Source organism: Pteropus alecto, unplaced genomic scaffold, assembly GCF_000325575.1.
Source record: "Pteropus alecto unplaced genomic scaffold, ASM32557v1 scaffold3, whole genome shotgun sequence".
Taxonomy (NCBI): domain Eukaryota; kingdom Metazoa; phylum Chordata; class Mammalia; order Chiroptera; family Pteropodidae; genus Pteropus; species Pteropus alecto.
In genome coordinates this window covers 35,335,207-35,359,464 of record NW_006442484.1, presented here as the reverse complement: position 1 = coordinate 35,359,464, position 24,258 = coordinate 35,335,207, and the positions used below count along the sequence as shown (strand labels likewise).

General features: G+C 33.0%; 1 protein-coding gene across 2 annotated transcripts in view; it reads left to right on the top strand.

The window, feature by feature from the left end:
- The first annotated feature begins 6,406 nt into the window (after positions 1-6,406).
- The window catches only part of FAP (fibroblast activation protein alpha), a 67,397-nt gene continuing 49,545 nt past the window's right edge, over positions 6,407-24,258 (top strand). The window contains exons 1-6 of one of the 2 annotated variants that reach the window (XM_006921126.3): positions 6,407-6,637; positions 6,962-7,046; positions 19,516-19,614; positions 20,554-20,648; positions 21,457-21,531; positions 23,320-23,372. In XM_006921126.3, the coding sequence (XP_006921188.1) occupies positions 6,632-6,637; positions 6,962-7,046; positions 19,516-19,614; positions 20,554-20,648; positions 21,457-21,531; positions 23,320-23,372 (413 nt within the window). In that variant the 5' untranslated portion in view covers positions 6,407-6,631. The remainder of the gene's footprint in view (positions 6,638-6,961; positions 7,047-19,515; positions 19,615-20,553; positions 20,649-21,456; positions 21,532-23,319; positions 23,373-24,258) is intronic. The other variant, XM_006921127.3, reaches the window with a different exon arrangement.

Below are 24,258 nucleotides of genomic sequence, written 5' to 3'. Positions count from 1 at the left end.
GACATGGGATTCACACAATGTTAACATTTGATTTCTAAAAACCAGATTCCTCATTTTTCGTATCAGCTTCGTTCTCTGAATGATGACTCCAGTACTGCACTACCTCATTTTGCTAGGATATACTCTCAAATTGCTTTGTCAGTTCCTTTTTCAGTTCTCGCTTATCTGAAAATGTATTTATTTCATCCTCATATTTGACAGGTTTCTTGGCTAAATAGATTTTAGTTTGAGAAGCATTTTCTTTCCGAACTTAAAAACAGTACCACCGTTGTTTTGCGGCATCTGGTTGGTGGATGGTAAGTTGGTTGTCAGTCTAATTATCGCTCTTTTGTGGGGGGTTTGTTTTCTCTCTGGAAGAATTTAGATTTTTTTCCTCTGTAAATAATATTCTGGAATTGCACAATTATGTGTCTATGTGTGAGTCTTTTCTGATATTTTGTGCTGGACATTTTGTGGGCCCTGAAGATGTATTTTCCTTTTCAGCTTTGAGAAATTCTCTTGTATTCATTCTGTAATAACCCTTAACCCTCTGCTTTTCTTTGATCCTTCTTCTTTGACTCCTACTAATTGAATGTTGAACTTTCTCAGTTTATATTCTATGTCTCTTACCTTTTCTATCGTATTATCCATCTTTGTCTTTCTCTTGAGATATTTTTTAAATTTTATTTCCCAAAACCTGTATTGATTTTTAAAAATTTGCTAATCATATTTTCATTATGTAAGAGTTATTTTGAATGTTATTATTTTATAACTTAGTGTCTAATTGTGGCAATATCTTGTTGAATCTCACTGAGGATGCTAATTCAAGCTTTTTAATTTTTTATTTTTCTTTAACTTTATCTTTAGTGAGGTACAATTGACAAGTAAAATTTTAAGATATTTAAAGTGTACATTGTGGTGATTTGTGGAAGGATTTCCCCTCACCTAGTTCATTCACTGATGGACATTAAAGTTGTTTCCATACCTTCACTATTGTAAATAATGAGGCAATGAGTGCAGATATCATCCTGTTTTCACTTCCTTTGTATATGTAGCCAGAAGTGGGACTTCTGAATTCAAGCTTATTTAAAGATTATCATCTGTTTTCAGAAGCTTCGTTATGGTTGTCTTTTTCTATTTTCCGCGCGCGTGTGTGTGTGTGTGTGTGTGTGTGTGTGTGTATCTGTGTGTGTAAAATTTGTTCTTAGCATCCTTACTTTTTGTTTTATATTCTATGGTTTTGATTATTCTTTTTTTAAAAAAAAATATTATTATTGCCTACAGATTTTTGTTTTTTGTAGCAGGTTTAAGAATAAGGTAAGAATGAGGCAACCCTAGTATGCAGGTGGGGCTTGTTGGCTGATGGGTTTTGTTTAAGGATAAGAGGCCAGGAAGCCATCAAGCTGGAAAACAGGATTTACTCTGGTGCACTGACTCCTAGCTAACTCCTCTAGTATTCTCCAATAATAGTTTAATATCTCTTAAAACCAAATCTCCTTTTTTTTCCCCCTGAATAAATGCCCAGGTGCAGATCATTCTGTATCCAGAGGTGAAGCATTCATATATAAATGTCCAACAAGTTCCCTATTTTTCAGCTCCATTTGCCTTTTCTACCATTAGTGGTAAATGCCATCTCAATTCTGGAACTTTTTCCTACAAGTTCCTGTCTAGAAATAGACAATTGCTGTTTCTGTTCTGCTTTATCCACTGATGATACTCTCTCCATTCTCTACATTGTTGTCTGTCTAATCTTTTTCCTCCATTCACAATCAGCATAGTGAAGTCTCAGAAGGCAAAGAAATTGATGTGTAAGTTCAGTCTACCATCTTGAACTGGAAATCTCTTCAACTTTTCTAAAGAGATTAGAATGTGACTTAAGGTATCCGACCCCGCCCCTCCCGTCATAATTTGACAGACATGCCAAACGACACCCTAGCCACTCACCATTTTGCCACTCACTATATCTCTAGATACTGTCTCTTCTTTCCTCTACCTCAGTCATCTACTTCTGAATCTACACCTTAGGCCTTGCCCTAAAATCTTAAACTGAAATCTGTTGCTTTCTGCTATCAACTTCTTTTACTTCCCACTTTATCACCCAGTTACACGCTTTTAACTTCCTCAGGATATCTAATAGCCCATCTAATTTCATTCTCCTGTTTCACCTCTTCCTAGATCTAGCCTCAGTTACATATCCCATCACTGTACCTATATATGCCCTCCTGTCAGAAACTGAAACACAGACCAATCAAATTTTGTTATTGAATAAAACTGTCTGAGTACATCTCTCATCTCTACCACCTGCATAGTTTATGAGTATAAAGTCACAAAGTTAATAAGTTTATGATAGTACTGACATTCTCAGGATAAAATGAGATAGTATATGTGAAGTACTTAGAAAAATGACAGGCTCAATAAAACTGTTCAATAAACATTGGCTAGTAGTAATAATATTGTCTAATCTAAAAAGACTAGTAAAATAACAGTGTGCTTTGGTTAATTGTATCAAAATAAATAAGGTGCTTACACATTCATTTTATACTATTTAATCACTCTTCCCATTGATTAACCACTTCTAAGGAGATGTAATATTTGCATTTTTAAACTACATTGAAGATATAGATTGTTTCTCTAATGTTTCTTTTCTAATTCATCTTTGATAGATAATTATCTATACCTCCAAAGAGAACTTGCCCTAATTATTATAAGATAATGAACCAATGACTTTTAATTATACCATTTATTAAGGTAGAAGTTACTAGTTACAAACTGGAGAGCATGTTGCTTCATATTCTCCCTTATAGGACAATTGTAGTTTTAGAAAATAGATCAGAGTCAATAAATACTTTAAATTGTAGCTTTTCTCATTGATGCTATGTTATGCCACTTCTTTCAGATCTATAAATATGGGATAGCTATTATGTGCTTTGAAGATCTCAGGACTCTTCCTACCTTGTATTTCAAAATCTCTTTAATGATGAGTATTTCGATGAATCCCTTAATTTAAACAAGTCCCTGGAGACAGACCTTTATCCTCCAGGCACCATGTAACTATTGCTCTCATTACTTCTAGACCCCAATTCTAACAAAACTCTAATCAAGTTAATATTTTGGACACAGTCCCTCTAGAGTGAGACTATGGTCTTTTGAGACATGTATAACAATGTTCTCGGAAGATGTGAGGATTGTGCATATTTTGGTTCTAATGATTCTACCATCGTACCCTTAAGATGTCTCTCGATAGAAAATCAGTAAGATGTTAAGGTGTCAATTTTTTAAAAGATACTTATTACTTTGAAATTAATTTCAGGAAGTATCACAAAGAAGTAATATAAAATGGTAACACTGGATCATTTTGCAATCTTGGGCAAGTTATCTAATTTTTCTGGGTTTCATTTCCTAATCAGTAAAGTGAGTTTTGGTATGATTTAAATGAAATAATGTATTAAAGTACTTTGTATATGACAGCAAATGTTTATGGAATCTGATGAATCAAATGGGTAGGCATGGCTTTCCTAAGAGCAAACTCTGAAGCGTATAAAATCAAGGCTTATGTTGGCTCCACTCCTGTGCTTATACCCCTTACTTATCACTTGTCCTTAAATAAGCTATCTTGGCTTTTGGTTAATAAATGCATCCTTCTTTCTTTATCTCCCTACACTCAAAAAGACAACATCCTTATTTATGCTTTCAGCACTTTAAGAATGTATAGCTGAATGTGTTTGCTAGGAAAACATCTAAATCAAAATCATTTTTTGGCAGACATATAATGGATATTACTAAATAGTTCTAGAAGGCTCTCTTAGAAAGCTAAGGATTTATTTTCTAGTTAACTTACCCAGTGGGCTGAACAGAATATAATCACATTCTAAATTAAGCCTTATGAGGTCCATATCTGGAAACAGCTCAGTTGAGCATCTACTGTACTAATACTTGCTCTTAATTTCTATGGGCCGAAATTATACTTTCGAGTTTTGTAGCATTTGAGTAGATCTACACTTGCTTTCTGAGAGAAGTCCCAGTCCTGACAAAAATTAGACTTGAATTAAGGATTACAAACATGTGCTATGTGTACTTTCTACCCTTCTTCTTGGGTCCATGCAGAAATCAATAAGCAGTCAGGGCATCCTTTCCTACTAGGCACAAACCCAGCTTCAGGCTCATTCTCAGCAAGAACTCCAGGGAGGGAGAAGAAACAAATATGTAAGAACTTACCTGCCATGCTTGTTCTAGAATGTAAGCTCCCTGAGAACACAGACTGTGACTTTTTTATATTTGTTTTCCCAACAAAAATGTTGACTATATGTTAACTGTGTAAACTAAGAATAGTATTCAGTTGCTTTAATGATTAAAAAAAAAAAAGTGTTAGCATAAGCATTTTCATTTTGACTCTAAAAGGAGAAAAAGCCATATAATTTAAGACATTATAATTTTAAAGGAATTCAAATTTTGTAGGAATCCCTGTTTGGAGAAAAATTGGAATAGTTGCACATTATCTCAAAAGGATGGATATGTGTAGCTCTGTTATAAGCAATATATCACTAACATATGAAATCAAACGAAAAAAATCCTTGGCATTTTTCTTTCTGTTGTGAGTTTCATTTTTCTTAATACAGCTCAAACCAGTAAGTTGCAGTTTGCATTACCCAAACTTCCAAAAAAAACTAAATAAACATGTTTCAATTTCCTAATTTTCCCCCCTCACTAACAGTTTCAATTTGCAATTGTCCCTCTTAAAGCACCCCAATTTCTTCATAGAACCTGTTAAATGAGCCTCTTGTGGACTCCCATACTTGGCTGCAGTCTTAAGTGGTACACAGACCAGTCACATGTCAGTGCATTTTTAATTGCTAAAGTGAATAGTATCTATTTTAATTATACTCTAATCATTTATTACAGTCAGTTTTTCTTCAGAGTATAAAGTCTTGGAAATAACCCAGTAAAAAGTATTTGTGGATTTTGGGGCTTTGGCAGGCTGAGACAGAACTTCTGAGAACACACTGTGTGAATTTTCCAAAGAAGTCAGTCAATCAGAGAGGACTCAATGGGAGCAGTTCATTTGAGACCTCGCTGGTGGCTTTATCTTAGATTTGAGAATCTCACGATCACATGGAGATGCCTACAAGTGTATAGCATAACTTGGATATTATTCTTCATAATTGTTTCAGTTTGTAAAGAGCTGGCCCCATCAACCACAAAGGAGGGGGCCTCATCTGGAAGCTGGGTGGCTGCATCTCTCTGCCAGTAAGACTTAATGACTCATTTTCCTCAATAGAATTTTCATAAGGCTGGAATTCAGGGAGGGATGTCTGGAGAATGTCTGAGAGAAAGTTCACAAGCCACTGTCCTGCTGTTTGCTGGAGAAAGCCTCCCATGGTAGCCAGACCAGTTGACTAAAGCAAACAGTGACAGATTTCGGTAATGTTTCTTTATTACCTTTCATGAACGATCCATGAAAGGTCAGCATGAAGTTTTAGTCAGGTTGAGAACGTTATAAACTTCTAAAGAAAACTATTAGTGGAAAAACTAAAGACACAGTAGGTTAACAACTGTGTTTATGTGGAAGCACAGGCTCTATCCATGTGAATCGCCTTGAACCAGTCAGAATACTCCAAGAAACTGTTGTATGTTTTGTTTTGTTTTGAATTCAGTCAATTAACTTTTGCTGCTCTGTCAAATTGACCAGTTGCTTTGGAATTATGTGGATTTAGCCAAAATAAATTTGTACATATGATTTCCTTCTTTTTCAAATTTTTTTTTTGTATTTATTTTAAAGGTTTTATAATTACTAAATGTTCTCCTCTCTCAGAAGATATTCTGAAATGGAAGCAAAAATATCACTTTTGCAAAGTCATTTCCATTCTTCCAAAGGTCTCCTGGTAAATTATTCTTACTGATCTTTTCATTTTTCTGGCCTGTGCATACACACCTAACCCATACTAAATTTCACCAGATGGCATTTTATTTCTTTAAAGTAAAGCAGTCGTGGGTTTAGACAGTTGAATTTTTAAACTTCTGTATTTACTGAAAGTGCATATGGTGCTATATGGACAAAGAAATTGTGCCGAAAGAAAAACATTTCTGTCTGCAGTACCTCGTAATCTCTCAGAGGAAGAAAAAGTATGGCTATATTTCTCACAAAATCTATGTGGCTTTAATTTTCTTCTTCTGCTAAAAATTAGATATATGTATACTGCACACACCTGGAAGCTTGTATTTTTTAAAATTCTTTTGGTTGAAAATAGAAAGGTTACACGAAACCCAATAAATTGCCAAAGTCATTCACAAGTGATTTCTAGAAGAAAATGAAACTTAAAACTGAACTTGTAAAAAAAAAAAAAAAAGTTAAAACCTCTGTATGTCAACGTAAGCAGATGTTGGTGTAGAATTTACAAGGATGAGAAGGCTGTAAAATCTCCCTTGAGCCACTCACAGTTCATTTCAAGGCCAAGAAGCCCCCAAAATCTGTTTCTAATTTTACAGAAATCTTTTGAAATTTGGCACGGTGTTGAGAAGTCCGTAGAAAAAAAACCTTGTCCTAGCTTCAGCTTCCAATCCCGAAGACAGACTTGCTTCCTTTCAACGGTTTTCACAGATCCAGTGACCCACGCTCTGAAGTCAGAAGTAGCTAACTTTCAAAACATCTGGAAAAATGAAGGTTAGTATATGCACTCTCAGGTGTTGCTAAAGAATGGAGACCGGCTGAAATGAGTGTGATCAGAGTTTTCTATTGTTTAGAAGGTGAGGATTTGTACATAAGTATGTACTTCCTGGAGTGGGTTGGGATTGGGAAATTGTTCTAAATATACTGTAGAAACATTTGGTCTTGCTGAGCTGGAAAAATTCCAGCAATTATAGCCAGATCAGTGGAAGACAATCAAAGTTTTACAGGGAAGGAGAAATAAGATTTAGTTATAAACAAAACCTTGCCATATCTACTACTTAGCTGAGACTGTGTGTATTTTACTTTTATCTTACATAGACATGGTTAAAAATTGTATTTGGAGTTGCCACCTCTGCTGTACTTGCTTTACTGGTGATGTGCATTGTTTTACGTCCTTCAAAAGGTAAGAATTTTCTCTAATTTGCTCGATCTGCTTTGGAAAATGCACTAACACATGCTCACAACTGATTGAACATTTCCTGGGTGCTCATTTTCCAAAGTCTGTTATTTCTGAAATACAATAAGAAGACCTATAAGCTCAGAGACATGTTTTTGTGCAATCAGAAATAATGAGGAATTTAGGGTATGGATAGGAAGAGATTTCTAGTATTATTTCAGCAACGGGAAAAACTAAGCACTATTCTAAATGACCCCACATCTTTCCAAAATATATGGTAAATTACAAGCTTTGACAGGCTTTTAGAGACAATATTTTTAACTAACATTGCTTTTCATTATTGGATTGGCTCATGAAAAGTAAAAACAAATAAGAATGGAAAAGTTAAAACAACCTTTTTTAAAAAATATTGTCTTTTTAAATATTTAAAGAAACAGTTTAGAACAGAGATCTTAGGAACGGCTATATAGAAAAACTGAAATTGTTGTTCTAGATGCAGTAGTGATAAACAACTAAATTAGAAGACTAAATGTTATTAAGTAAACATTATGTTTAGTGATAAATTGATTCTTTTTAAAAAGGGCTTAGATTAACATTGATCACCCTTTGCTGAAAGTTGGAAGATACTATGGACTAGTATTGGGATTAGTTTGAATTTAAGACTCTACCTATAAATAATCTATTGATATTATCAGGGTAGACTTTGTGAAACTATTATGAAGAAAAGCTCAAGTTTTAAGCAGGAAAAAGAAATACAATAGTGCCTTGGGGTCTAGGGAAAGGGAAATAGTTTGTGCTGACAAACATTAAAAGCTCATGGTAGCTACAGTGGGAAATATCTTTGGTTAAAAGTTAACTGTCAGTAAAGGAAGATCAATAACAAGCCTTTGAAGAATGTATGAGTCTTAAATAGTCTGTTGCTTTAAAAAATTAAAGTACAGAAAATATTTTGAATCATTCAAAATGCTCATGAGATTTTCACAAAATTACAAACTGAGAAGGTTAACCAATACGATGAAAGCAGTTTTCTTAAATCTTCAGTGTTAATTTTTAGTTCTTATTCCCGCTCTCTGCTATCATACGATATTCTTAGGCTATTGAGATATATTGTGTACATCTGTATTTTTTTAATATTTTTTTTAGTTAAAGTTATTTTTAGATTAGTGTTTTACCTCCGTGGTTTGGGGGCCATGTTTCTCTTATACCAGCAATTGTCACATGACAGATTAGGTTCAATTGACTCGTCGAGTGTGAATCCACTCAAAATTAGCTCCAGATTTTAAAAGAAACGCCTAAGTACTTGAAACTGACACTTGAGTCCCTCAAAAATAAAAGTTCTGAGGACAAAAGTGTGTGGATTTTACTGTGAGCCTCATTCAAAGTCCACCGGCAAGGATAGATTGCCTTTGTACTTCAGAATTTGAGCTATAATTTCTAACAAAAAATATACTGTATTTATACATTTACAAATAACATATTAGTATAGGCACACATTGATATTTGTGTAATTATATATAACCCCAATCCTTACCATCTTCTCAGGTTTAGACATGTATAATATGCACATAAATGTATGTTATAAAGTAAAATCTTGTGTCATTTATAGCATAGTTCTCTGTTTCAACCAACATGACAATTCTCAGAGCAAAGTAATATCCTTATAGAGTGAAGTAATCAAATTAAACTTTAGGTGAAATTTTATTATTCAGAAATAAACAAAAAAATCACAATAAAAGCTGAGAACTATATTTTTTTGTCCAAAATATCATTCTTTTTCTATTCTAAATTAGCTGAAGAACTTCTCAGAATGCCACTTAAATGACTTGTACGAACGAGTCACTCCCCTACTTTCTGAGCAAGATGAGGTTTGGAGTCTGTCTTCCCTCTAGTCTGTGTGGTATAGGCAGTCTTGACATTAAGCGGGTCCTTCTGATTCCTCCTATCTTACCTCCCGCTCCTCAATTACCTCCAGTCTAAAGCTTCAAGTCCAGTTCTCACTCTGACATCTGCCCAGTGCCTGGTGAGAATAGGATCTAAGGGGTGGCAAGGCAGGAGAAGGGAAGGAGGAAGGAGGAAGAGGAAGAGAGAATTTAAAACCAAGTAAGCTTCTAGTTAGCCTTCCTCAGAAATGCCATTACCTCTGATTTGCCTTCGATGCCCTTGTATTCTTAGCTCAGGATTTATGTGCCAGCAGAACAGTGTTTTTCTGAGAAACTTAAAGACCCACTTAAGTAACATTCATTTATTTGTATATTAATGAATTAAGTCCCACTAACTATCTGCCCATTCTTGTGCCAGTTGTTGGGGAAACAAAGGTGCAGCAGTCTAGATTTCCCCCTGAAAAGCAGAGTGAGAACCCAGTATGGATGCACGACCTTCACACCAATAGCGGGGTCAGGATTTATGTCATTCCTTACCACGTCCAAGTGAAAGAAGAAAAGAGAGGGGCTTTTCCTCTGTAGAAGAGGGTCTCAGGAACACCAGCCTCAGGATTAAAATTGCTGTGAAGGATTTAGGCAGGATTTTAGAAACAAATAGGAAAATATGGTAGTGAAATGAAAAAGATCCATTTAGATCACTCACATAATAATAAAAATAAGGGATAGCTGTTTTTGAAACTTTCAACATTTCCCATTTTTAGTTTCACCAAATGGAAAACACAAATGGGTTTCTAGCCCTTAGTGCCAGGCTGTCCTCCTTGGCCTCAGCCTGCTCTCCTTCAACTAATTCCTTTTCTATTCTCCTGCCTCTATTCACTTTTTCTCTTCTTCCCAAGCATCACCCCTCTTCCTGTGTGAAGATGCAACCAAGTGAGAGTAGACATTTACAATATCTGCCTGACTTCTATAAACATTGGATTTTTAACCCTTGGACTGAAAAAAAGTATAGGATGCCTCCTGGGATTAAGAATGACAATCTACTGCATATGGAAAAAACTGAGATTAGCATCCCTTAGTTATCCATTATTCACAATATCTAGTCCGTTGTGGCTCCTGGACACTTTGCTTACTTGTACAACAATTATTTATTGAGCATCTTCCGAATAACAGCCACTCATTTATGACATGAATGATAAGGTCTCTACCATTAAGAAAAAACAGTTAACAAAGAATTAAACAAATAAATTAACAAAATATTTCAAATTCTTAAAAGTGCAATCGAGAACACCTGGAGTGAGGATTGTGTCAGATATCCAGGACCGCCATAACAAAATACCACAAACTAGATGACTTAAACAACAGATATTTATTTTCTCACAGTTCTGGAGGATGGAAGTCCAAGATCAAGGTGTAGACAGCTTTGATTTCTCCAGAGACTTTCCTTCTTGGCTTGTAGATGGCTGCCTTCTTGCTGCTGTGTCCGCACATGGCCTTTCCTCTGTGCATGTGCACTCCTGGTGTCTCTTTTTTTAAGGACACCAGTTATTTTGGATTAGGATTCCACCATTATGATTATCTAAACTTAATTACCTCCTTCAAGGCCCTGTCTCCAAATGTAGTCACATTGAGAGTTAGAGGTTCAACCTATGAATTTGTGGGGACACGATTCAGTCCATAACAAGGACGGTCAGTGAAGATTTCTCTGAGATGATATTTGAGCTGAGACATTAAGGACAGGGAGGACACAGCTGTAGGGTAAATCCTCAGTGCAGAGGGAAAAGCAGGTACAAAGGCTTGGAAGCTAGGGAAATTCAAGGAACCAAAAGGAGACTGATAGCTGTGAAGCCAAAATTATATAAACAAATTCACAAACAAAAATATGTATATACATATGTATTTATGATTATACACATGTATAAATTATAGTGATTGCATACTTAGCTAAATAAAGCCCTATATGACTTATTTCAGAAGATATATAAAATCACAGACAATTGAGACAGAACAGAAATCAATATTTTCTAAGAAGAAATATCATTTAAAATGTATTTTAGGCAGAAATCCATTATTGTTATTATTATTATCATTATTGTTACTATTACTACTACTACATAACATCAACAACCATTTTTTGTAAAATAAGATACATGTGAGATGGAATCATCTTCAAAGAACATGTGAATATGTTTTTAAGGTTGAAATTTTCCCAGTATAAACATTTAGAACTGTGAAACAAATTCCCTCAAACATAAGAGTTTTAAGCTTATTTACTCACTGTTCCTTTGGAGGAAATATAGGGAAATCTAAAAGGTCAAGGAAAAGATTTAGAAAGTTTATGAACATAAAAGTTAAGCTTTTGAGTTGAGTGTAAATAAATCAGCTTTGCAGATTATATTTCTCTAATCTGCACTTGGATTTTAAAATCACAGAAGATGAATCTTGGCATACTCTCTTTGAGTTTTACCAAATTCTAAATAATTCGTAAAATAATCTAAATCTTTGGATGATTCCTATAATGCAGAGGAGTTTACTTGTTTCTGACTTCCAAAACAAATTGTGTTACAATTTATACAAGAATATCTACTCATAGATAAACTTTGAGAAAAACATGTCCCAAAGTTCAAATTGGAGCTAAATGTTTTTAAGAACCAGAGACAGTTGAAGTGAGCCTTAAAAATGTAACAATAACTAACACAGTAGGCACAAACTAAAATGATATTTCCATAGAATAATCAAATACTAATCAACCTTTTTAAAATGTAAAACAAAGAATTTATTTTTCGTTTCAGTATCTTGGTGAACTAACAAAAATTATTTAGTAAAAACAATAACCTACAATTTTTATTAACTTTTATTCCCATTAATAACAGAAAGAATAAGATTTCTTAGTGTCTAAATTAATTTTTTGTCCAGATTATCATTTTATACTTGGTAGAAAAACTGATGTGATAGAACTCTCTAAAAGAACAGGATAAAAGCTATCAAAAAAATTAGACAACTTAGATAAAGTGAACAAATTTTCAGAAATATACAAACTACCAAAATTTACTAATGAATAAATAGAAAACCTGCATAGAATATGACAACTAAAGAGATTGATTTAGTAATTTTAAAACTTCCCACAAAGAAAATCCCAGGCTCAGGTGTCTTCACTGGTGAACTCTATCAAGCACATAAAGAGAATTTTTTACCAATTCTTCACAAATTCTTCTAAAAGATTGAAGAGGAGAGAACACTTCTGAACTCATTCTTCAAGGCCAATATTACTGTGATACTAAAACCATACAAAGAAGTCAAAAGAAAAGAAGTTACAGAGCAATAGTAGTTACAGACCAATATCTCTTATGACTAACTATAGGTGGAAAAATCCTCAACCAAATTATACACCGAAACAAAGTGGGTTTTACTCCAAGAATACAAGGTTGGTATAACATCTAAAAATCAATTACTATAATAAATCATATTAATAGAAAAAAGGACAATAACCACATGATTATCTTAACCATATGATTATCTTAATAGACATAGAAAAAGGATTTTTATAGATGGTTTTCATTAAAAAGCATCTATAAAAAATGCACAGCTAATATCACACTGGTGAAAGATTCTATGCTTTCCCCTAAGATCAAGAACAAGACAGCATAACTGCTCTCAACACTTCTATTCAATATCTTATTAATGGTGGTAGCCAAGATAATTAGGTAAGAAAAAAAGTATCCAGATTTTGGAAAGAAAGAAGTAAAACTATTGCTATTTGCAGATGACATGATTTTATTTATGGAAAATCCTATGGAATTCACTAAAAAATATTAGAACTAATAAACAAGATCAAAAAAGTTACAGGATATAAGATCAATATATAAAAATCAATTTCTATACTTAAGAAATAAACAATAGAAAAAAGACCTAAATAAATGGAAAGAAATCCTATGTTTACAGATCAAAAAGTTTAATATTTTTAAGATGGCAATACTCCCCAAATTTATCTACAGATTAAATGCAATTCATATCCAAATCCTAAATGGCTTTTTTGCAAAAATCGACAAGCCGATCCTAAAATTCATATGGAAATAAATCAAAGAGCCCAGAATAGTTCATCTTGAAAAAGAAAAACAAAGTTGGAGGAATCATGCTTCCTTATTTCAAAACTTACTACAAAGTTTATTAGTCAAAACAATATGGTTCTGGCATGAAGAGAGGCATACAGATTAATGAAATAGAATTAAGAGTCCAGAAACATGCTGGAGGGGCAGCATGAATTTTTTTCTTAACTAGTTTGAAGTGTTTATGAGATATGAAAGTGGAGATATTAAGGAGGAAGTTTAATATACAGGTCTAGAATTCAGAGAAAAAAATTCAGTGGGAGTCAGGTGCTGCAGCGGTGGTGGGGGTGAATTAGACTAGGGATGTGTAACAGAAACCTGGGGAGAATGAGATGATTGAGAAAAGTGGCTCTTCCTCAGGCCCCAAGCAACACCAATATGAGCCACACCAAAATTTAAAGTAGAGATTACAGGAAGATGAGTTGGCCAAGGAGACTGAGTGGGCCTATATTTTGAGGTATAATTATTCTAGTCTCCTTGTGTGTTATTTGGTTCTTGACCTTACTTTTTGTTTGTTTTTCTGTTTTATTATACATGTGTTTTCACTTTAAATCATAGTATGTTGATAAAGTATCCAGCCTCTAAAATCAGATGGAGCTGGATTTAAGCCCAAACTCTGTTAAGCAAGTTACATTACCTCTCTAACTTCCATTTTCTAATCCGTAAAATTAAGTTAATAATAGTTATCTCAGAGAGTAGATGTGAGAATTTAATGGGACCATGCATATAGAGTACTTGATACTTATAAAAACTTGGAAAATTATAATGCCTCTTATTATTAATCTAATGCTACCTCGGATCCATTTTTTTTTCAAAGTTCAGCCTATTTATTCAGCCTTTGCCCAAATATAATAGTAGTTTGTATATAGTAGATTCTACACCCTAGTATTTCATATATTTGCCCCTGTGGTGCTCACTCCAAAACAAACATGACCTGATGCAGTGGATGGAGATGATGCCTCCTCATAGACAGCATTTCCACAAAGCCAGCAGAAGGAGAGGTGTGGGTGCCTGGGAGCCCATGCCACTTTCCTTGGGTTGGCTTCATAAGCATCAGTTCCGAATTAAGTACAAAAATGAGAACAAAGGGACCTGCCAACCATTTGCGTACCCACTTTAATAAACCTTATTTTCTCATTTAGTTTATGATGGCTGTTAGAACTAACATCAGATGCCACTGCTCAGACACTTATTTCCAATTTGTCAGGACTAGAAAATTAAATGGCAGAAATAGAAACAGAATCTTAATAAAGAATAAACACAAAGTTTTAAGAAAGAATTAGAATAGTGAATCATTACTTACTTGTGAATCGTTTCTGTGAATTGTAATTTTTTAGATTCATAACTGAAATTATTTTCAGCTTTACTTTAATAAGCTGAAAATGCAAATAATTAAAGTATACTTAATTAGAGTGTTTAAGTGGTATATGAGTAACTGTGCTAAAGTTGGTCCAAATTAAATACAAGGGCACTATCAGGAATTAAGTATTAATCAAGTAAGTGTCAGTTATATATAGAAGAGAGATATGCTTTCTGAATTCATTTCTACTTCTGCTCAATTATTTAGAATTTTAAAATTATAGATGTCAAAACTAAATTTCAAAAATAATCAAAAGATTATATTTTAATTTTAAAACATTACTTGAAAAGGCATATGAAAATCCATTTATTTATTCAATAATTATTAGTGGAATATGTTTAGTGCAAATGATACCATGGAGATGCACTTTATATTGATTTACACACATACGCACACGCACACACACACACACAGACACACATTCATGACACTAGAAAACAGTGACCCCTCCAGTGCTTTCCCTATAATCTTGCTTAAATCTAATCTGGGACAGAATCGTCCCCTTTCTCTTTCTCCATTCTTCAAGGATCAGCAGAGGGAATGTACTTAAAGAAGAATCCATTCATATATAATCTCAAAAGATTGAGCAAGAGGACTGAATTGGGGCATAAACATTAAAAGAGACCATTAATATTCCTTGAAGGCCATGATCAACACTTATTTGTGGGGAGTCTATGTCCATGAGGTATGGATTGCCAGCCCCACCCACCTACTAGGATTTTTTAGACAAGGAGTGATGCCAGTGATAGGTACAGGAGTACAATGAACTGAGTAGATTTAGTGAAATCACTAAATTTGGATTCTTTACAGAACAATCACCTGGGGAGCCTGGTAAAAATGAAAACTACCAAGGCCTTATCCCATCCCCAGAGATTCTGAATCAGTAGGTTTGAGATAAGGACTAGGAATTTGTTTTTTTTAAACAAGCACTCCAAATAACTCCAAGGACTAAATTTTGATACATATTTAAATGAAGATATGTCCAGGTAGAAGAGTATATACATGAAATTTACAACATGGACAGGAATGTAGATAGTAAGGGCAGGTATATCTGTGGGGAAAGATTAGTAAAAATAAGTGAACATTAAAATCTGTCAAGTTGATTTATTATTTTATTCAACAAACATTTATTGTGCTCACTCTATATGCCAAGCACTGTCCTAGCTTCTGGGCATGTAATAGTGAGAAAAATCAAACACAGATTCTACTCTTATGGATAAAGACCTACCTTATACAATTCATATAAATATAGAGACAAAAAAAAAAAGGTTCATTTTCAATAAACTGAGGTAGATGTTGACAGAGCAATAAACCAATGGCATTTTTATAGAACCCAAGAGAAGGTCATTTCTGCTGGTGGCTGATACAGGGATCAACAGTGATAGTATAGTGAAACATTATTATGTTTATAATCTTTCTAGGTACACAAAGAACCAGTGCTTGGATTAGAAATTCTAAGTAAACTTTATGTTTATAACTATGAATAAGTAACCTAATGCAACATCTCAGAGCAGACATTTTACTCCACTGCATTTAAGAACATGTGGTCATTTTCAGCAGACAGATAAGAATGCCTAATTTAAAGTATTCCCATTTGATTTGGTGTCACTCTGAGCCCAGATCGATTCCAGCATAGCACACCTTCTGAGCCCTGGCTGCACCACATGTGAGGTTAGGAGTAATCACTTATCCCAAATAAGTGCGTAAAACTTATTTCCACATAAATATAGCTGGCTTCTCTGGATATGTTTTCTGAACATACACTCATTACCTCTTGGGTGCTGGTGGAGCTTATTATCATCATGGTAATTAGTAGTACAATTAATACATGATAAAATTCCTATATAGATATTTTGAGTCATAATATGACATATGCTGAGTTCTCTGTATAGATTATTGGCATTTATAGCTGCTATGAACACATTTAAAATAAATGACTAACTAGGAAGTAATATGAAATATACTCTCATGTAACTTTCTTGGGTGTTCTACATTAGAAGTTCCAAAAGAGTAAATAACTAATCCTTGAAATTTTTTGGAGAAATCTGGTAAGGATCAGCATGATTATTAATAATAAGGAAAGAAAAATTAGTAGGCCTAGATATTTAAAAATAATTTGAAATTTTTGTTTTTTATCAATTGTATTTATCCATATGTGTGATATTAGTACTAAATATATGATTATAATTGTGATATTTCAGTTATAAAGCCGTACTATGACCAAAATGTTCCAAGCGCAACTGATGTTTCATTAAATAAGAATAAAAGTAAACATTAATTGTACATACTAATAGCCTAATATGACACTGCTTTTCTCAGACTGTGATTTTACTAGATATTCAAAAACAAAAAACAAAAATCTCATTGGTCAAAATAGTTTTGGAAACACTGATCAAAAATATTTATTTGAAGAATACTGATAAGCTATGATAATAGCAAAAGCTGGAATGCATTGACTGCTTATCATGTGCCAAACATAGAGTTAAATGTTTCACTTAAATTAGCTCATTTAATTTAACTTTATATAAAAATAAAGATTAATTTCAGCTATGAATTTCTCAAGCATAATTGCAAGTAAGGAAAATTGTATGTAAGGATATTTAAATAGGAAAAATTATTAAATGTCATTAGCCATAATCAAAGCATTATTTAATAAACAAAAAAAATCACTAAGGTTATATTTTTATCCATTTAATATCAAAAATTTATTTTAAAAAATAAAATAATTTCTTTTTTGTATTCACAATAAAGGGATTCACTGAATTTTAAATCTACATGTTCAAGATTGTGTAGACACAAATTAAATGTATCTCAAAAAGAAAACAATTTTTACCACAAATAATAGTTAGAATTTCCTCTTGACTACCTTAGAAATAGGTTGTCATTTGCTCTTTAAAAAGTTAGATAAAATTGAATTAAATGCTTAGCAATTATTCTAATGCTATTATAGTAAAATGGTGTTTTATTCATTGATTAGGAATTATAAAATTGGAGTTTTGAACAAGACCAGTTAATTACATAGAAGAACTTACATTATCATTGTATGTCATGCACAACTTTACTTATGATGCAAAGAGAATGCAAGAAGATGATCATTTTCAAAACTAGAATAACCTAATGTTATTAAGTTTTTAGAGTTACAAAGCCATACTATGACCGTACTATGACTGGTTGCAAAAGGGTTCACCAGTCACTTGTGTCCTTATAGCCACCAGAATAATTTTTAATAAATTAAGAATATAATTCATGATCTTAAGCAAGTGTGTGGAGCATATATACATCAATGTGATTGAGTTAAAATATCAGAAGATGCTATTATCCAGTTGGTCAATCAGCTCTTACCACATGGCAGTACATTTATGTAACTACAAGGTTAATAGAATATGTTGAGTCTCAAGTTTCAAAATCTAATGTAGTAGAACTGGAAGATATTATTGGCATTTTCTAGTCCATTTTTTTATATTACAGGGTGAAAAAGCTGTGATGACAGAGATTGACTTACCAAAGCCATACAGGAAATTAGTAGTAGACCCATCCTATAAGGAAGAGTTCACAAATCCCATTCATCTATCCATTCTTTATTCCATGTATCTGCTTATTCAATAAGTATTTATTAAATGCCTATTATGTGCTAGACACTAGGGATGTAATGGTGAGTAAAATTAAACATGGTCTCTGGCCTTACAGTGACTGTTTTGATAATACAGTGGGAGATAGCGAAATATTAATAAAATAATCACTCAAATAAATAAATGATTACAAACAAAGACAAATGTTCTTTTTTCAAAAAAAGGAACATGGCCTGTGATAATGTACAACAAGGGAGCCAGACCTAAACAGGGCAAGGTGGGGGGGTTGGTCTGGAAAGGCTTCCCAGAGGAAGTGGCCCTTATATTGAGTACTAACAGCTAAATAGAAATTATGAGAAGAGAGAGGGTAAAAAGAGGTGTGGAAGCCCTGGAGAAAGAAATGAGTATTTGAGGAACAGAAAGCCCAGCATGTTTGGAGTCTAGAAAGTAATAAGAGAGAGGCAAGAAGGGGCTGGAGAAATAGGCCATCCAGACCAGCTAGGGCCTATAGTCTGGACTAACATTTTTGGTCTTTATCTTAAGGGTCATGAAAAGCTATGGAAGTATTTAGCAGTAGAGTAAAGCTCTCATCTGCAACAGTTTTATTTTTACATGGATGAATACCAGATTCATAAATGCTATTCAAGGTATAGGACATTTTTAAAGCGTTGGTTCTATAAGTGATGGCCTGGAGAAGGGGAAAGGTGAGAGAGATGGAGAATGACAATATGGACATGAAGGAGGATTGGAAGTTGGTTGTCGTACTATCCATATAGCATATCTGTTTCAGGGCTCTATAACGAATTTGTTCTGAGAATAGTCATGTTTGAAAAACACAGTTGTTTGGGAGAATTTAAGTATAGGTGAAATTTGCTTGTAGTTTATGAACTACATTAGGTTAGCTTTCATAGGGAAAACATGGAATTTCTAAGATTATTTGTCTAGATGATGTGGTTTTCTTTTCATCTGGTTCACTTTTTGTTTATAATAATCCTTAGTCAAGATAAGCAGCTATCTCTACTCATTAATGCCTCTCTTGAGATGTCTGAAGGTAATGATTCTGGCTGATCTCATCTGACCAACTGGGATGTTAAAACACATCATTGATAAATCAGTAGAAATCCTAGCCAAGCATATGTGAGGAAATGCAGTAATGTGCTTAAAGGCTAGGTATTTAGTCAAATCCACATGGTCTGCGATCCCAGTCTTGTAAGCCTTAGAGTTGTTGGAGCCTCATTTCATTTTCCTTCTTAAAAATCTCTGACAATTTTTCACTGCCTGAAGAATAACGTGCCCACTGCTCAGCATTGTCCTCCTCTATGGCTTTCACATTCCTCAAGATTTTCCCACCAGTTTTCCCTTCCAGGCAATCAAATTATCTCAGGAAGCCTCAGTTACCCTGTCTATAAAAAAGAAGATAATACTTATAACTATTACGACAGGAGTGAAGTGTTTTGCTAATGGCAGATCTTTTCATTATATGAGAAAGAATAGATGAGAGTCTTAGTATTTACTTGAGTTAGTGATCTTTTTAGTAATAATTTGTTTTTTTCTCCTCCAAAGTTCATAACTCTGAAGGAAATACAGCAAGAACACTCACACTGAAAGATATTTTAAATGGAACATTTTTTTATAAAACATTTTTTCCTTACTGGATATCAGGTAGGTGAATTATTTTTTTTACCTTTGAATTTTAAAATGTATGTCTTTTTTGTTTGTTTGTTTTTGCTTTTAGTGCCAATGCATCTCTATGGTAACAGAAGCTGTATAAGTGGAAATGGGGGCGGGGCGGGGGGAAGAGCAATTATTTAGATAAGTGGCCAGAAAAACTTGTGACAGAACCATTTAGACTATATTTTCCCAATCGTAGTGAGGTCAAATGAAGTTTAGCAGAAAAGTAAAAGTTGAGACTGCATTTGTTAGAGCATATGATACAACTTTTCGGAATGGGAGATGAGTACTTGTATAGGAGAGGTCATGAGACTTACCAAAAAAGAAATCCATGGTAAATCAGGATAATAAAAGAAATAGAAAAATGCCACCCTAACAAAAAATTCTTTAAGATCTATAAAAAATTGATATTTACATACAGTTTTTCACAATAGGATGTTGTCAAATAAGTCTAATCAAACAAATGGTAAAGTCAACTAAATTGTTTATGATGCTACAGTTTGCTAAAGTGCTACTAAACAAAATTGAATGTTTTCATTTTTCTCTTTAGAAAATAAAATGCTCATAAAAAAGGCTTAAACTAAATCAAACACAACCCAAATGAAATGTATTTTTATTTCAAAAGAAACATCGTTTAAAACTAGTTTATCCTTTTGTAACAGCGAAAACCCAATTTTATTCCTAAACAACCTGAACTAGTTGGAATAGAGCTGCTACTAGCAAATAAGGCATTTTTGTGGAAAGTAGGAAAAAGGATCCTTTCCTTCCTTCCACCATCAACTTATTGTTTTAAATCTGACGAATCAATATATAGTGGATGAAGAGGAAAAACAAAGTAAGTCTGTGAAATAAGAGATGTTTCTCTTTGTTATAAATGTATTTCCTGTTAAGGGAGATTATTTAAAGTTTTGCTTTCTTTCTTGTTTAAAGGACAAGAATATCTTCACCAATCTACAGATAATAATGTAATATTTTATAATATTGAAACAGGAGAATCATATACCATTTTGAGTAATACTACTATGGTATGTATCCAATATCATATTCTTCCTCAAAAAACTTTGCCAGCTCTTCGCTGACCAAGAAACAGGCCAAACACTTGGCAACTGATCTGGACCCAATCTATCTTCTCAGTTCCATCTCACTACAGTTTTCCTTTAATTCTTTCTTCTATTATCTTTGCCTACTGTAAATTACCTAGCATCTTTCTTCCTCTATGAAGTAGTACAATGTGAGATAAAAACTAAGTTATAGTCAGGCAAACTGAGGTTCAAATTCTATCTCTGTCACTTACTAGTTATGGAAACTTGACTAAAGTTGCACACTACAGCAACTTCACTATGCCTTAGTTTCTTGTGTTAAATAGAAATAATAATATCTCTTCAGATTAATATAAGAATTAAATGAAGTAACACATGTAAGTGCTTAGGATAGTGCTTAACATAGAATAAATGCTCACTAAATGGTAGCTATGATATATAGGCACCTACTACTCCATCCTCCTTGACTCTTTTATTTAGATTCAATCACTTCTTCCTTAAGTAATGCTATATTTATCTTTTTTATAGAACTAATTTGTAATATAAGTTGCCAATTTACAAATTTAACATAAGCTTCTTGAAATCACAAAGTATATCTTTTTTATCATATCCTTCTCCCATAGTGTCTAGTAAATATCTTTGTATACAGTAGATACTACATAAACAATTTTAAAATGCATTGAAAGTATGTATATGTAGTAGTATATCAATGATATACTATTCCTTTAGAACTACAAATTAACATGCCTCTGTTATGTTTTCTGCATTCTAATTAACTTCTTCATAATTTCAGAAAAGTGTGAATGCTTCAAATTATGGCTTATCACCGGACCGGCAATTTGCATATCTAGAAAGTGATTATTCAAAGGTATTTACTATTTAATTTGGGTATATCTGATTATATCTCCTACTAATCCACAGTTTGGTTTATAAATGTAAGAGAATCAAGAGTTTATCTTTATCTCTAAATATTCAAGAAGTTAATGTGGGTTCTAGATGAGACCAAAAAGCGTAACTGAAACATATACAAATAATTCGGAATTTAGTGTATTTGTCTGGTTATTATCAAGTAGCAGAAACTACTTTCCTCTTGGGAAAAAACTTTGTTTGAGGTCATGATATTCATCAGAAATGGGAGAATTATTCTTGTATTTCTAAAGCTATTTAATATCATAAATCATTAGTTAATTTTCACATTTAACCTCATAAAAATTTATTATTGTTGAAATTGGAAAAATCATGATGTAACTTATTTAACTCACTAGCTTAAGCAGGAAAATATATAGTCAATGGCAAACCAAGGTTTAAATCTTTGTCTTCAAAAGCATAGTGTAGGAAAATCTCACCAAACCAGACAATTCATTCTTTTTTAAAATTTATTTTTACTTTTTTAGACTATTTACTCTTACTTAATTTCTCCTTCTTGAAATAAGAAGTTAATCATCTTATTTTTGTATGTATAAATCTTCAAGATGATTTTATTTTACAAAAGGGCAAAAGAATATACTATCAAACATCTAACAATTACTTTTAGATCAAGACCCTTTTGTTCTGTCATTTTTCATATCTTACTTTAGATGCAAAACTTGCTTAAAATTCAGAATGGAAAATCAGTCTTGCCCCTCCATGCTTGTTTAGTCAGCAATCTCCATAAAGACATGTTTCTACCTGGAACTTGTTTGCCAAGAGTTTGAAAGCCCTTTTAAAAATTAAAACCTAAAATAATACTTGCATTATTCACTAATCACAATATAAATATACTTATGAGAAAAAGAGCAGTTTTTTAAGGAGGAATTATAAGCTATATCTTTCCTATTTGTTTTTTTAATATTTATTATTTTTTTAAAAAAAACCATACTCGACTTAAAAAAAAGAAACACTTTGCCAAAAAAATTATTATCTTGAATGAAATTATTTTTACCTATTTTAATGGGCACCATGATAATGATCAGGTGCAGCCCCTCCATGCTTGTTTAGTCAGCAATCTCCATAAAGACATGTTTCTACCTGGAACTTGTTTGCCAAGAGTTTGAAAGCCCTTTTAAAAATTAAAACCTAAAATAATACTTGCATTATTCACTAATCACAATATAAATATACTTATGAGAAAAAGAGCAGTTTTTTAAGGAGGAATTATAAGCTATATCTTTCCTATTTGTTTTTTTAATATTTATTATTTTTTTAAAAAAAACCATACTCGACTTAAAAAAAAGCAAACACTTTGCAATAAAACTATTATCTTGAATGAAATTATTTTTACCTATTTTAATGGGCACCATGATAATGAATTACTCAGGTGCAGGTAATCCCTCTGGGCCATGGAAATTGGTCAAGGTAAAGTATAAAGAGAAAATTCTTGGGATAGAGCATGTTAAAGAAAAATTTATGTTAAGAAATATCTTTCAGTGTGGTTATTTTGTGGCGTGGAGTTTGAATCGCTGCTGAGATTAGTTCTGGAACTTGGACAAACAGCACAAAAATCCACAGTAAAATTCTTTCAGCTGAAGACTCATTAGGAATTGAAACATGTCCTTCCTAGTGACTTTTGAAAATAATCCTTTTATAATTCTGAACCTTGAATTGAATGATTATGCATTACTGACATAAGCTTTTTAAAAACCATAATTTGTCTTTACCTCTTTTTTTTTTCTGATAGCTTTGGAGATTCTCTTATACAGCAACATATCACATCTATGACCTTACGAATGGGTAAAACTTTATGTCTATTTATTAATACTGCTTAACTTTTTAAAATTTAAATTAGTTTCAAGTATACAGTACATTGGTTAGACATCTGTATAGTTCATAAAACGATCCCCTCATCTGCTCCCTCCCTCCCCTGGCCCTCCATCTATAACCATCATATTAATGCTAACTGCATTCCCTATGCCGTAATACTGCTTAACTTTAATACGAAGACTTTTTCATTCCAAACTCTGATTTGAAGTGAATACTGTATTGTCTTGTTACTAACCTTAGTTTCTTACTTCTTTACAATATATGTGCACTCATAAAATAAGAAATGCAAGGAAATATTTTTATGTAATATTCACCTCTTTTTATTTGGTTAATATTTTGCACTTTTATACACAATATAGCTTTTCCTCCCCAAAGTTTGAACACCAAATTATAAATATACCATTTATGAAAATAAACAAGCATAGTAAAAGTACAAAAACATGTACGGGAATGATGCAGTATTTTTAAAAGAGGGGCTACTTCATTGGAAGGAAGCAGAAGGGAGGGAGATGCGGCATTAGTTGTATGTGAACATATACTCCACTAGTTGATTCTAAATTAATTGTTTTTAAAATAGCAAAATGTTAATATCTCTTAAATTTGGATGGTAGATAAGTTGTTATCTATTATTTTATTCATCTTTATATGTATTTGAACTATTTACAATTTAAAAGAAAAAATTAAACGAATGAATAGGTAGGCTAAGGACTGAGAAAAAATTCCTGGCAAAGGGAATATCATCTAAAAGCACAAAGGGAACAGAAAGCCTGGAGTTTTTTAGGAAACTCAAAGTAGGTCACTTGAGTTGAAATCGGAGGAGGGCATGTGGACTAGTTGGAGGTGGTGTAAGTGAGGT